General features: G+C 43.9%; 1 protein-coding gene across 1 annotated transcript in view; it reads right to left on the bottom strand.

Annotated features, from left to right (window-relative positions):
* Positions 1-2,884: 2,884 nt before the first annotated feature.
* Positions 2,885-16,398, bottom strand: part of LOC124014924 (beta-glucuronidase-like) — a 35,833-nt gene continuing 22,319 nt past the window's right edge. The window contains exon 12 of the mRNA XM_046329874.1: positions 2,885-5,122. Coding sequence (XP_046185830.1) covers positions 4,959-5,122 — 164 coding nt within the window. The 3' untranslated portion in view covers positions 2,885-4,958. The remainder of the gene's footprint in view (positions 5,123-16,398) is intronic.

The raw sequence follows: 16,398 nt of genomic DNA, 5'->3' as shown, positions 1-16,398 counted from the left end.
CTCTCTCTGTGGAACAGCACACTGTAGCTACAGTTTTTGGGGAAGGAAACCTCTCAGTATTGGCCAAAGTGTGTGATACAACCCAAGGCAGTTGGATCATCGCGAAGCAGAATAGCCGACAGATCAGGTTGAAGCCCTTCAAACCTGATGTGTAAGTTACTATTCACATTCATGGACAGTGGAACATCCCCTGGCTCACATTGAACAATCCCATTGATACTGTTTTAGATGGGCACTCAACATTGTCACTTTTTTTTTTTACACCAGTTGGCAATTTCCTAATAAAGGAGCCATTGTTTCCTTATGGCAGAGGTCTAAAGAAAGATGGCTGATGACGCAAATGACTGCTTCCTGTTAAACCATGCTAGGTCATCAGTTGTACGCGCATGATGGAATATGAGGTACTTATGGGTTTACACATGGTTTGCATTGTAACTCACTCACTAGCGCTGCACAAGGTATTTCACACAAGATGGTATTGCCTGTTGCAACCCAAATTTTAGCAGTGGAACACCTGAGGTCTTTGGGACGAGATGCCATTTTGTGCATGATGACAAGGTCTAAACCTCCAACTCCCAGAGTTTGACTTACAGTCTGGTTGTACATTATAGACTTTCCTAAGGGGGTTACTCACAGAGCCCATGTTGGCAGCATTCATATAGGTCCTAACGTTGCAGCAACAAACTTAAACAGGTGTAATAATAGTCCCAAAGTGACTTGTTCCAGAGAGGTACGGGGTGGAGTGTTTGGCTTTAAGTCACACACGTCAAAGTCCTTAAAAGAAGCTTGCTGAATGTGTTCCTATCGCTAACCTGCTGGATAAGGAGTCAACACATTTTAAAAAATGTTTAGATTTTTATTCAAGTCAAATTAGAAGATAAAACACGTATTAATCAACAGAAATACAGATACATGTATAATGCAGCCCTCGACTCATTTTAATCCACGTCCATTTGGTTCTTAAAACGGTTTCTGTAATGAATAAACCACGTGAGAACGTGTTCAGAAAGTAATTCTAAAAATGTCCCTAGATTTAGAACCTGCATCAACAAATGCCTGCTGTTGTATCACTGGGCCTTTCGCAGTTAAAGAGACAGTAAAATAAAGCCTGGTGACAGTGATTGGCTCTCTTGCTTGCCTTTCTAAACATGTATTTATGATCATAGGACCCCCTTCCCCCCACAGCACTCTGTAGATCGCCTGGGTGCCAGTCTGTTTCTGCTGTCTTGCCAACTTCAAAAAGGAAATGCCATGGAGTTGGTAAGAGCACTAACTGATCAGAGACCAGGGGTGTAAACATGCAGATTCTTTTGCTAAATACTTTTTTTTTTTCAAAAAAAGGAAAGCGCAAACAAGTTTCTATTGGACAAATTCAGATAGATCCCTCCCCGCTTTGGTTCTTAAAACGGTTTCTGTAATGAAAAAAATGACTCACCGAAAAGCCATGTCTTGTATTTAAAACGGTCATTGTCTACTTTTATTTTCAATAAATGTTCATATTTTAATTTCTGTCATTAGAGTTAGGGGGTCACTTGTTTCTGCTATATATAAAAAAAAATACTTTTGTCTGAATTACAAGATTGTAAAGTTATTTCTCTGTGACAAGTGAAATCAGTTGTATTTCTCTACTGTTTTTGTATGAATGGGCTCACCATTGGTCACTACATCTTAGCTGTATAGACTTAACATTTCTGGGTTATTTCAGAACGATATTTCAGAACGATGTCCATGTGTCAGACTCAGTTTGTTTGTGGGAGGAATACTGTAGGTTTGCTTCTGCATTTGCCAAATAAGTTGACAAATGCTGTATTTTCATACATGGGAAACAGTATTATGTGAATGGTAGATTGAATGGGTACAGAGAAACGAATCGAATGAAATCCACTATTTGCTTTACCTTGTGAGAAAACTGTTGCGAAAGTTGACATTAACAGTGAACATTTTAAAATGGGGGGGGGGGATCATTGGTCATGTGGAAATGGTCTACCATTAAAAACATTCCATCTGAAGTGACCTTTGTGCCTCTTCTTGTAGCATCTCACTCTTTATTATTACACAAAACTGTCATTTCTCTTGCGTTCATTGCACGCAGTGTCAATGCAACAGTTTGGGCCGCCTAATTTGCCAGAATTGTACGTAATTATGACATGACATTGAAGGTTGTGTAATGTAACAGGAATATTTAGACTTATGGATGCCACCCGTTAGATAAAATACAGAACGGTTCTGTGTTTCACTGAAAGAATAAACGTTTTGTTTTCGAAATGATAGTTTCCGGGTTCGACCATATTAATGACCAAAGGCTTGTATTTCTGTGTCTATGATTTGAGAGAGCAGTCTGACTGAACGATGGTAGGCACCAGCAGGCTCGTCACTCGCTCTGAGACTTGGAGTAGTTGTTCCCCTTGCTCTGCATGGGTAACGCTGCTTCGAGGGTGGCTGTTGTCGATGTGTTCCTGGTTCGAGCCCAGGGAGGAGCGAGGAGAGGGACGGAAGCTATACTGTTACACTGGCAATACTAAAGTGCCTATAAGAACATCCAATAGTCAAAGGTAAATGAAATACAAATGCTACAGAGAGAAATAGTCCTATAACAACTACAACCTAAAACTTCTCACCTGGGAATATTGAAGACTCATGTTAAAAGGAACCACCAGCTTTCATATGTTCTCATGTTCTGAGCAATGAACTTAAACGTTAGCTTTTTTTACATGACACATATTGCACTTTTACTTTCTTTTCCAACACTTTGTTTTTGCATTACTTATTTGAGGCAAAATGGATTTTTATTGATGTATTCATTTAGTATTGTTGTAATTGTCATTATTACAACAAAAAAAAGGCCCGATTAAATCGGTATAAATCATAATCGGTCGACCTCTAGTTAGCACAGTATAAGGTTTTATTCTTTAAAAAAGTGTAATTACCCAAGGGCTATATTGAAGAATCTCTACAGTTCATTATCTAGGACGTTAGGAACTAAATTACACCAGAGGGGGGTATACTACGAAGCTAAATCTACTCAGGGTTTTCTAAAGCTAGCCAGCTATCTTCACATTCCAGCTCAGGCTTCATCCGAACTACAACAGTGGATATTGCTCGTCCGCCTACAGCTAACTCAAACAGGCTTGTTGAACACCGAACGATTCACAATGCGGAAACATCAAACCATTGACAAAAATAGTGCCACATTTAAATTTGTGCCGAAATCAAAAATTGTTATCGTTTACATTTTAGTCACTTAGCAAAGGTCTTTTTTGAATGACTTATTGTTAGAGTCTTTGGTGTGCTTATCAACACACCGGCACCTTTTCCTCCCCACTCATAATAATTGTATTAAGGTCACTGTGCGTGAAGTTAAATGCATTTTGTCATTACTAAATATATGTCAAATCAAATTGTATTGGTCACATACACATGTTTAGCAGATGTTATTGAGGGTGTAGCAAATTGCTTGTAATGTGTTAGGTATTTAAAAAAAAAAATTAAACAAAAAATAAATTGTTTCATCAGTTATCTTGCTCAAATGAAGGGGATGACCTAATATTTGTGAGTCTGAGGGTATCGGATATCATTGGTCCTCAACGTCAAAAATAAATGGAGTTAAACCGAGCTAGCTTGCCGAAAGTCAAATAAGTCTGCCAAAGCTTGTGGGCGAGCGGATTACAGCCTCGAGTCTTACCAAAAACGACTCGAGGCTGTAATCGCTGCCTACGGTGCTTCAACAAAAGGTTTCTAAAAAACGGGTTTTGTTTTGTCATTACGGGATAGTGTGTGTAGATTGATGAGGGGAGGGGGGCGAGAAGACGACATAGTCCATTTTAGAATCAGGCTGTAACGTAACAAAATGTGGAAAAAGTCACGGGGGTCTGAATACTTTCTGTATGTCTACGCTAAACGCTGCATTAAGTCCTTGTCTACCACACAATCTGATTCAGCGATTCAGACTGAATTAAGTCCTAAAATGAATACAAATAAAAACGAAACAAGAGTAAAAAACTAAAAAGACATATTCCTTCTTTCATACATCCCATTCCCATTTATTTACACTGAACAGCATCATGATTCACATTCATGTATACAACTGGTTGATCCCCTGAATTACAAAAAAAAAAAAAAGAGGCAAGACAGAAAAGTGGTAGACATGGTAACCAATGGAAGTGGTAACCAATGGTTGTGTACCAAGTCATCGACTGTCTCAAATGAGGGCATTTGATTCATCTGGCCCGGGTAGGCGTGTTTTGCACCGGGTGATAGTTGATTGCATTTGTTTTGGAACAGGTTAAAGATTAAAGACATGAGTAGGAATTCTGTGTTTTCACATGTAAAAGTGATTGCTTTTGATTTTAAAAAAAAAACGATCTGCCTTCCGAATGAAAAGTTAACATGAACGAACAGCGCAGATGACTGTTTGATTTGAGAAGGACACTCAGTCTTACTGCTTTTGATCGTTCACATCACGCGCCATAGACCGTTGACCTTCAGCTCCGCATAATCAAATCCACCCATTAACATTGCTATAACATACGTGGTTAGCGGATAGGTAAAATAGCTACCCCCAGGCTTTGTGAGATCTGCCAGGCGTCAGACACGTCTGAGCAGAGGGTCGCACAGGAATAGGTGAGTTTACACAGGCACACCAATTCTGATCATTCTTCCACTAAATCAGATCTGGTCATTTGACCAATTAGTGAAACAAATATCAGAATTGAGCTGCTTGTGTAAACGCAGCCATTGATCCCGTTGTTTCTGGTAATTGTGCGTCTTCATAGCGTTTCTAGTCGTCACGCAGTCTGCGTCATTCAGGTTGGTGTTAAGACACAAAACGGAACAAAACAGAGGACGACCTGGACTCATCAAATAAGAAATTATTGTTTTTGTTTTCGGGTTGCAAAGCGTTTAGAAATGTTTCGTTATAATGTGCAGGGTTCTGCTCTAATGAATACGACCCAGGTGTGTCAGGGATATGTAGCCAGGTAGCAGGGGTACCTGGACCAGGTGGGCAGCAGGCCCGTCTCATTGGCCAGCCTCCAATACCTCTCCCTCAGGAGGAAGGCCCCAGCTTTGGGCTGCCTCTGGCGACTGAAGATTCCCTTCTTGTTGCCCACAACACGGGCCACCGCTGCAGAGAGTGAGAGAGACACATGTTAATTTCCCAGAGTGCTTTGTTTCAACCGTCAAAGTATAGATAAAACTATAGATCTGTACAGAATACAAGCTATTTTTTAATTTAACAAGACAAGTCAGTTAAGAAAAAATTCTTATTTTTAATGACGGCCTAGGAACAGTGGGTTAACTGGTCTAGGAACAGTGGGTTAACTGGTCTAGGAACAGTGGGTTAACTGGTCTAGGAACAGTGGGTTAACTGGTCTAGGAACAGTGGGTTAACTGGTCTAGGAACAGTGGGTTAACTGGTCTAGGAACAGTGGGTTAACTGGTCTAGGAACAGTGGGGTTAACTGGTCTAGGAACAGTGGGGTTAACTGGTCTAGGAACAGTGGGTTAACTGGTCTAGGAACAGTGGGTTAACTGGTCTAGGAACAGTGGGTTAACTGGTCTAGGAACAGTGGGTTAACTGGTCTAGGAACAGTGGGGTTAACTGGTCTAGGAACAGTGGGTTAACTGGTCTAGGAACAGTGGGTTAACTGGTCTAGGAACAGTGGGTTAACTGGTCTAGGAACAGTGGGTTTAACTGGTCTAGGAACAGTGGGGTTAACTGGTCTAGGAACAGTGGGGTTAACTGGTCTAGGAACAGTGGGGTTAACTGGTCTAGGAACAGTGGGTTAACTGCCTTGTTCAGGGGGCAGAATGACAGATCTTTTACTTTGTCAGCTTGGGGATTTGATCTATCAACCTTTCGGTTACAAGTCCAACGCTCTAACCACTAGGCTACCTACCGCCCCTACACTCTAACCACTAGGCTACCTACCGCCCCTACACTCTAACCACTAGGCTACCTACCGCCCCTACACTCTAACCACTAGGCTACCTACCGCCCCTACACTCTAACCACTAGGCTACCTACCGCCCCTACACTCTAACCACTAGGCTACCTACCGCCCCTACACTCTAACCACTAGGCTACCTACCGCCCCTACACTCTAACCACTAGGCTACCTACCGCCCCTACACTCTAACCACTAGGCTACCTACCGCCCCTACACTCTAACCACTAGGCTACCTACCGCCCCTACACTCTAACCACTAGGCTACCTACCGCCCCTACACTCTAACCACTAGGCTACCTACCGCCCCTACACTCTAACCACTAGGCTACCTACCGCCCCTACACTCTAACCACTAGGCTACCTACCGCCCCTACACTCTAACCACTAGGCTACCTACCGCCCCTACACTCTAACCACTAGGCTACCTACCGCCCCTACACTCTAACCACTAGGCTACCTACCGCCCCTACACTCTAACCACTAGGCTACCTACCGCCCCTACACTCTAACCACTAGGCTACCTACCGCCCCTACACTCTAACCACTAGGCTACCTACCGCCCCTACACTCTAACCACCTGGCGCCCCGGGAAGCAAACAAGGGAACCATCGTCAAATTCGTCACCACCAAATTCCAGAGGTGTAGACTCACTCGAGTCACATGACTGGAGCACACAGTGCCTTCAGGAAGTATTCACACCCCTTTGTCCACACTGTTGTGTTACAACCTTGCACTTCAAATGGATTACATTGAGATTCGACGTCACTGGCCCACACATAATACCCCATAATGTCAAAGCGGAATTATGTTTTTCATTTTTTTTCCCTCTCTCTCAAAACTAATTAAAAAATGAAAAGTTGACATGTCTCGAGTCAATAAAGTATTTAACCCCTTTGTTATCGCAAGCTGAAATAAGTTCAGGGGTAAAACTGTGCTTAATAAGTTGCATTGACTCATCTCTGTACCCCACAGATACAATTATCTGTAACGTCACTCAGTCGAGCAGTGAATTTCAAAAACACGAGATTCCACCACATAGAGACTGGGAAGGGGGGCACCTATTGGTAGATAAAATTAAACATTGAATTTCCCTTTGCGCATGGTGAAGTTATTAATTGCACTTTGGATGGTGCGTCAATACACCCAGTCACTACAAAGATACGGACGTCCTTCCTAACTCAGTTGGCGGAGAGGAAGGAAACCACTCAGGAATTTCACCATGAGGCCCGATGGCGACTTTAAAATAGAGTTCAATGGCTGTGATAGGAGGAAACTGCGGATGGATCAACCACATTGTAGTTACTCCATAATACTAACCTAAATGACAGAGTGAAAAGGAGGAAGCCTGTACAGAATAAAAATATCCAGAACATGCACTCTGTTTGCAACAAGGCACTAAAGTAAAACTGCAAAAAAAATGTGACAAAGCAATTCACTTTTTGTCCCGAATACAGTGTTATGGTTAAGGGCTTGTAAGTAAGCATTTCCCTGTAGGGTCTACACCTGTTGTAATTTGGCGCATGTGACAAATACAAATTGATGTGACGCATTGTCAGTATGCGAAAACAGAATGTTTATAATAGTACTCAACATTTTTTTTTTAAATCCGCTATGGTTTAATAAAATGTCAGGATGTTCCTCATTTCAGCTCTTCATCTAGTAGAATTCAATGCACATTTACCCACAATGCATTGGAAGAGGTAGCCAAACAACGAAACTTAGGCTACTTAATTGGGAAGATGTAAATGTAAATGTAAGATGCCTTGAAGCTTCTGTGGTGGCATTCAATATGTAGGCTAAGTAGTTTCATGAAGGTGGAAAAAGTACCCAACTGTCATACATAAAAGTAAAAGTAGAGACAGCTTAATAGAAAATGACTCAAGTAAAAGTGAGAGTCACCCAGTAAAATACTACTTGAGTAAAAAGTCAAAATATTTTGTTCTAAAAATATACTTATGTCTCAAAAGTACAGATCATTTAAAAATGCCGAACCAGGATGGCAGTTTGTTTTTCTTAAATTTACGGATAGCCAGGGGCACAACACACAGACATAAACTACAAACTAAGCATTTGTGTTTAGTGAGTCCTCCAGATCAGAGGCAGTAGAACAGGGATGTTCTCTGTTTAGTGAGTCTGCCAGATCAGAGGCAGTAGAACAGGGATGTTCTCTGTTTAGTGAGTCTGCCAGATCAGAGGCAGTAGAACAGGGATGTTCTCTGTTTAGTGAGTCTGCCAGATCAGAGGCAGTAGAACAGGGATGTTCTCTGTTTAGTGAGTCTGCCAGATCAGAGGCAGTAGAACAGGGATGTTCTCTGTTTAGTGAGTCTGCCAGATCAGAGGCAGTAAGAACAGGGATGTTCTCTGTTTAGTGAGTCTGCCAGATCAGAGGCAGTAGAACAGGGATGTTCTCTGTTTAGTGAGTCTGCCAGATCAGAGGCAGTAGAACAGTGATGTTCTCTGTTTAGTGAGTCTGCCAGATCAGAGGCAGTAGAACAGGGATGTTCTCTGTTTAGTGAGTCTGCCAGATCAGAGGCAGTAGAACAGGGATGTTCTCTGTTTAGTGAGTCTGCCAGATCAGAGGCAGTAAGAACAGGGATGTTCTCTGTTTAGTGAGTCTGCCAGATCAGAGGCAGTAGAACAGGGATGTTCTCTGTTTAGTGAGTCTGCCAGATCAGAGGCAGTAGAACAGGGATGTTCTCTGTTTAGTGAGTCTGCCAGATCAGAGGCAGTAAGAACAGGGATGTTCTCTGTTTAGTGAGTCTGCCAGATCAGAGGCAGTAGAACAGGGATGTTCTCTGTTTAGTGAGTCTGCCAGATCAGAGGCAGTAGAACAGGGATGTTCTGTTGATACGTGTGGAAATGGGACCTTTATCCCATCCTGCTAAGCATTCAAAATGTAACGAGTACTTTTGGGTGTCGGGGGAAATATGTATGGAGTAAAATGTAGTAAAGCAAAAGTAATTGAAAATATTAATAGTAAAGTACAGATACCACCAAAACAACTACTTCAAAGTATTATTACTGAAGTACTTTACAGCACTGACCATACCAAACATATCATACTAATTTGAGTGTCCCGTACTGTTACATCTACGAGACCAGGCTGTCCAAAGTGATAATGTGCAGACAGACCAGGCTGTCCATCTAATCCTGCAACCTCCACTGCATAGATGCAGGCTCCGCAGGCCGTGCGATTCTGCAGGCCGGTGCGATTCTGCAGGCCGTTGCGATTCAGCAGGCCGTGCGATTCTGCAGGCCGTTGCGATTCAGCAGGCCGTGCGATTCTGCAGGCTGTGCGATTCTGATTGATCTGGACTCCAGAGAAGTGATATTGGCTGCTCACATGAATGACTTTCAACAACAACAACAAAAAATACAGAAATAAATTGTTTTACACCTGCATCTTAAGTTTTGAAAATACATTACATTCCATTTATGGCTGTAATGACAGGTTCCATTCGGGCAGCTTTGTGTTGCTTTTGACCCACAGTTTCTTCTTCTTCTTCTCTTTTGACCCACAGTTTCTTCTTCTTCTTCTCTTTTGACCCACAGTTTCTTCTTCTTCTTCTTCTTCTCTTTTGACCCACAGTTTCTTCTTCTTCTTCTTCTCTTTTGACCCACAGTTTCTTCTTCTTCTTCTTCTCTTTTGACCCACAGTTTCTTCTTCTTCTCTTTTGACCCACAGTTTCTTCTTCTTCTTCTCTTTTGACCCAGTTTCTTCTTCTTCTTCTTCTCTTTTGACCCACAGTTTCTTCTTCTTCTTCTCTTTTGACCCACAGTTTCTTCTTCTTCTCTTTTGACCCACAGTTTATTCTTCTTCTCTTTTGACCCACAGTTTCTTCTTCTTCTTCTCTTTTGACCCACAGTTTCTTCTTCTTCTTCTCTTTTGACCCACAGTTTCTTCTTCTTCTTCTTCTTCTCTTTTTCCCGCAGGTCAAACAGTTTGAACACCACTGAGCTAGTTTACAAATTGTTGATTTGCTGTACAGCTATTGGCTTGGGTCCTGAACAAACATCAAATTGTAAGGAGAGAGGATTTCCATAAATAAATAGGCAGCTCCAAAGAGTTTGGGTTTATCAAGAAGATCAAACTGTTAACTTTGCAAGCTCATAAAGCAAATGGGACATCAATCAACAATTACTAGCATAGGCCTACAGGTCTTTTAGTACGTCGAAATGGCTTGGTATTGATCACTTACTTATGAAGCTTTTGGAATTTCTTAAAATTCATTATTACATTTTTTGGGGGGACATAAAATACTAAAAACTAGGGCCAGGACGATATTGCAATGTTTTGTTTTTTCCACCGTGGCAAATATTAAAAACACGAAGCAAACCAAAGGCTGACCTTTAAAAAAAACTGCTGTATATAAAATGTGGTGTGCTATAGCTTGGAAAATAATTAAATGTCACTCTGGATGACATCATAATGATGATTTGTTTTCTTTAAAGAAGAAGTGAAAAATCGGCTTCCTGTTTCGATTCATATTTTATTTTGTGTTTTGTTTCCTGGTATCATCATCATGATACTGGTATCATCCCGGCCCGAGTAAAAACATCAGCAAATCAGCTCCAAGTGATTTTCATTTTAGAAATTTGTTCTGATGTATTCCCACCCCACGCATGGTAGAGAGATGTAATCATATACAAAATGTAAGCATGGTATGAAATTATTATATTTTAGTCTAAATGTTTGGGCTTCTTGCGGTCATTTTAAAGTGTACAAATGATTTTGTAATTATGTTCCGGTCCCCCGACCATCCGCTCAAGAAAGAAATCGGCCCGCGGCTGAATCTAGTTGATGATTCCTGGTGTAAACCCTCCTTGTGTGCCACACCCATTCCTGCTGACTCCGAGCTTACCAACCACTGGGGGCTTTAAATATAATTCACATCAATATCAGCACCTTTTCAAGAACTGGCCTAGTTTCAACTCCTACCACTACCCAACCGCCACACTACTAACTCCTACATTACTAACTCCTAACCCTACAATACTAACTCCTACCCATACACTACTAACTCCTACACTACTAACTCCTACCACTACCCCACCGCCACCCTACTAACTCCTACCCCTACACTACTAACTCCTACATTACTAACTACTACCCCTACACTACTAACTCCTACATTTTACTAACTCCTACCCCTACACTACTAACTCCTACATTACTAACTCCTACCCCTACACTACTAACTCCTACATTATTAACTCCTACCCCTACACTACTAAACTACTAACTGCCACCCCTACACTACTAACTCCCACCCATACACTACTAACTCCTACATTACTAACTCCTACCCCTACACTACTAAACTACTAACTCCACACCCCTACACTACTAACTCCCACCCCACCCATAACCTACTAACTGCCACCCCTACACTACTAACTCCTACATTACTAACTCCCACCCTTACACTACTAACTCCTACATTACTAACTCCTACACTACTAACTCCTACACTACTAACTCCTACACTACTAACTCCTACACTACTAACTCCTACACTACTAACTCCCACCCCTACACTACTAACTCCTACATTACTAACTCCTACCCCTACACTACTAACTCCCAACCCTACACCACTAACTCCTACACTAACTCCCAACCCTACACTACTAACTCCTAAACCACCCCAACACTACTAACTCCTACCCTACTAACTCCCACCCCTACCCTACTTACTCCTACCCTACTAACTCCCACCCCTACCCTATTAACTCCCACCCCTACATTACTAACTCCTACCCCACCCCTACCCTACTAACTCCTACCCTACTAACTCCCACCCCTACCCTATTAACTCCCACCCCTACACTACTAACTCCCACCCTACACTACTAACTCCCACCCTACACTACTAACTCCCACACTACTAACTCCTACACTACTAACCCCTACACTACTAACTCCTAAACCACCCCATACACTACTAACTCCTACCCCACCCATACACTACTAACTCCTACACTACTAACTCCCACCCCTACACTATTAACTCCCACCCCTACACTACTAAACTCCTACACTACTAACTCCCACCCCTACACTACTAACTCCTACACTACTAACTCCCACCCCTACACTACTAACTCCTACACTACTAACTCCCACCCCTACACTACTAACTCCTACACTACTAACTCCCACCCCTACACTACTAACTCCTACACTACTAACTCCACACCCCTACACTACTAACTTCTACACTACTAACTCCACACCCCTACACTACTAACTCCCACACCTACACAACTAACTCCTACATTACTAACTCCTACCCCTACACTACTAACTCCCACCCCTACACTACTAACTCCCACCCCTACACCACTAACTCCCACCCCTACACTACTAACTCCTACACTACTAACTCCACACCCCTACACTACTAACTTCTACACTACTAACTCCACACCCCTACACTACTAACTCCCACACCTACACAACTAACTCCTACATTACTAACTCCTACCCCTACACTACTAACTCCCACCCCTACACTACTAACCCCTACACTACTAACTCCCACCCCTACACTACTAACTCCTACATTACTAACTCCCACCCCTACACTACTAACTCCCACCCCTACACTACTACCGCTACACCACTAACTCCTACCGCTACACCCCTACACTACTAACTCCCACCCCTACACTACTAACTCCCACCCCTACACTACTAACTCCCACCCCTACACTACTAACTCCCACCCCTACACTACTAACTCCCACCCCTACACTACTAACTCCCACCCCTACACTACTAACTCCCACCCCTACACTACTAACTCCTACACTACTAACCCCTACACTACTAACTCCCACCCCTACACTACTAACTCCCACCCCTACACTACTAACTCCCACTCCTACACTACTAACTCCCACCCCTACACTACTAACTCCCACCCCTACACTACTAACTCCCACCCCTACACTACTAACTCCCACCCATACACTACTAACTCCCACCCCTACACTACTAACTCCTACACTACTAACTCCCACCCCTACACTACTAACTCCCACTCCTACACTACTAACTCCTACATTACTAACTCCCACCCCTACGCTACTAACTCCTAAACCACCCCTACACTACTAACTCCTACACTATCCCTACACTACTAACTCCTACACTATCCCTACACTAGTAACTCCTACCCTACACTACTAACTCCTACCCTACACTATCTCCTACCCCACCCCCATACTACTAACTCCTACACTACTAACTCCTACACTACTAACTCCTACACTACTAACTCCTACACTACTAACTCCTACACTACTAACTCCCACCCCTACACTACTAACTCCCACCCCTACACTACCAACTCCCACCCCTACACTACCAACTCCCACCCCTACACTACCAACTCCCACCCCTACACTACCAACTCCCACCCCTACACTACCAACTCCCACCCCTACACTACCAACTCCTACACTACTAACTCCTACACTATCCCTACACTACTAACTCCTACACTATCCCTACACTACTAACTCCTACCCTACACTACTAACTCCTACCCTACACTACTAACTCCTACCCTACACTACTAACTCCTACCCTACACTACTAACTCCTACCCTACACTACTAACTCCTACCCTACACTACTAACTCCTACCCTACACTACTAACTCCTACCCTACACTACTAACTCCTACCCTACACTACTAACCCCTACCCCACACCCATACTACTAACTCCTACACTACTAACCCCTACCCCACACCCATACTACTAACTCCTACACTACTAACCCCTACACTACTAACTCCCACCCCACTACTAATTCCTACCCCACTACTAACTCCCACCCCTACACTACTAACTCCTACACTACTAACTCCTACACTACTAACTTCCACCCCTACTAACTCCTACACTACTAACTCCTACCCCACCCCTACACTACTAACTCCCACCCCTACACTACTAACTCCTACACTACTAACTCCCACCCTTACACTACTAAACTAATATATATATATATATAATAATATATATATAATAATATATGCCATTTAGCAGACGCTTTTATCCAAAGCGACTTACAGTCATGTGTGCATACATTCTACGTATGGGTGGTCCCGGGGATCGAACCCACTACCCTGGCGTTACAAGCGCCATGCTCTACCAACTGAGCTACAGAAGGACCAGGACCAAACTACTAACTCCCACCCCTACACTACTAAACTACTAACTCCCACCCCTACACTACTAACTCCTACACCACCCCTACACTACTAACTCCTACACTACTAACTCCTACACTACTAACCCCTACACTACTAACCCCTACACTACTAACCCCTACACTACTAACCCCTACACTACTAACCCCTACACTACTAACCCCTACACTACTAACTCTTACACTACTAACCCTTACACTACTAACCCCTACACTACTAACCCCTACACTACTAACCCCTACACTACTAACTCTTACACTACTAACTCTTACACTACTAACTCCTACACTACTAACTCCTACACTACTAACTTCCACCCCAATAACTCCTACACTACTAACCCCTACACTACTAACTCCTACCCCACCCCTACACTACTAACTCCCACCCCTGCACTACTAACTCCCACCCCACTACTATACTACTTACTCCTACCCCACCCCCACACCACTAACTCCTACCCCTACACTACTAACTCCTACCTCTACACCACTACACTACTAACTCCTACCCCTACATTACTAACTCCTACCACTACACTACTAACTCCTACCGTTACACCACTAACTCCTACCGTTACACCACTAACTCCTACCGTTACACCACTAACCCCTACCCCACCGACACACTACTAACTCCAACCCCACCCACCCCTACACTACTAACTCCCACCCCTACACTACTAACTCCTACCCCACCGCTACACCACTAACTCCTACCGCTAAACCACTAACTCCTACCCCAACCCCACTAACTCCTACCCCAACACCACTAACTCCTACCGCTACACCACTAACTCCTACCGCTACACCACTAACTCCTACCCCAACACCACTAACTCCTACTGCTACACAACTAACTCCTACCCCACCGCTACACCACTAACTCCTACCCCACCATTACACAACTAACTCCTACCCCACCGACACACCACTAACTCCTACCCCACCGATACACGACTAACTCCTACCCCACCGATACACTCCTACCCCACCGATACACCACTAACTCCTATCCCACCGATACACCACTAACTCCTACCCCACCGATACACCACTAACTCCTACCCCACCGATACACCACTAACTCCTACCGTTACACCACTACACCACTAACTCCTACCGTTACACCACTAACTCCTACCGTTACACCACTAACTCCTACCGTTACACCACTAACTCCTACCCCACCGATACACCACTAACTCCTACCGTTACACCACTACACCACTAACTCCTACCGTTACACCACTAACTCCTACCGTTACACCACTAACTCCTACCGTTACACCACTAACTCCTACCCCACCGCTACACCACTAACTCCTACCCCACCGCTACACCACTAACTCCTACCATTACACCACTAACTCCTACCCCACCGCTACACCACTAACTCCTACCATTACACCACTAACTCCTACCCCACCGACACACCACTAACTCCTACCCCACCAATAACTCCTACCCCACCGATACACCACTAAATCCTACCCCACCGATACACCACTAACTCCTACCCCACCACTACACCACTAACTCCTACCGTTACACCACTAACTCCTACCGTTACACCACTAACTCCTACCCCACCGCTACACCACTAACTCCTACCATTACACCACTAACTCCTACCATTACACCACTAACTCCTACCCCACCGATACACGACTAACTCCTACGCCACCGACACACTTCACACTTACCCCACCGATACACCACTAACTCCTACCCCACCGATACACCACTAACTCCTACCCCACCGATACACCACTAACTCCTACCCCACCACTACACCACTACACCACTAATTCCTACCGTTACACGACTAACTCCTACCCCACCGCTACACCACTAACTCCTACCATTACATCACTAACTCCTACCCCACCGCTACACCACTAACTCCTACCCCACCGCTACACCACTAACTCCTACCCCACCGCTACACCACTAACTCCTACCCCACCGCTACACCACTAACTCCTACCCCACCGCTACACCACTAACTCCTACCCCACCGCTACACCACTAACTCCTACCCCACCGCTACACCACTAACTCCTACCCCACCGACACGCCACTAACTCCTACCCCACCGACACGCCACTAACTCCTACCCCACCGACACACGACTAACTCCTACCCCACCGATACACGACTAACTCCTACCCCACCGATACACGACTAACTCCTACCCCACCGATACACCACTAACTCCTACCCC

Source organism: Oncorhynchus gorbuscha, linkage group LG02 (assembly GCF_021184085.1).
Source record: "Oncorhynchus gorbuscha isolate QuinsamMale2020 ecotype Even-year linkage group LG02, OgorEven_v1.0, whole genome shotgun sequence".
NCBI lineage: Eukaryota > Metazoa > Chordata > Actinopteri > Salmoniformes > Salmonidae > Oncorhynchus > Oncorhynchus gorbuscha.
The sequence above is the reverse complement of the archived record's forward strand: the minus strand, read 5'-3'. Positions and strand labels throughout refer to the sequence as shown.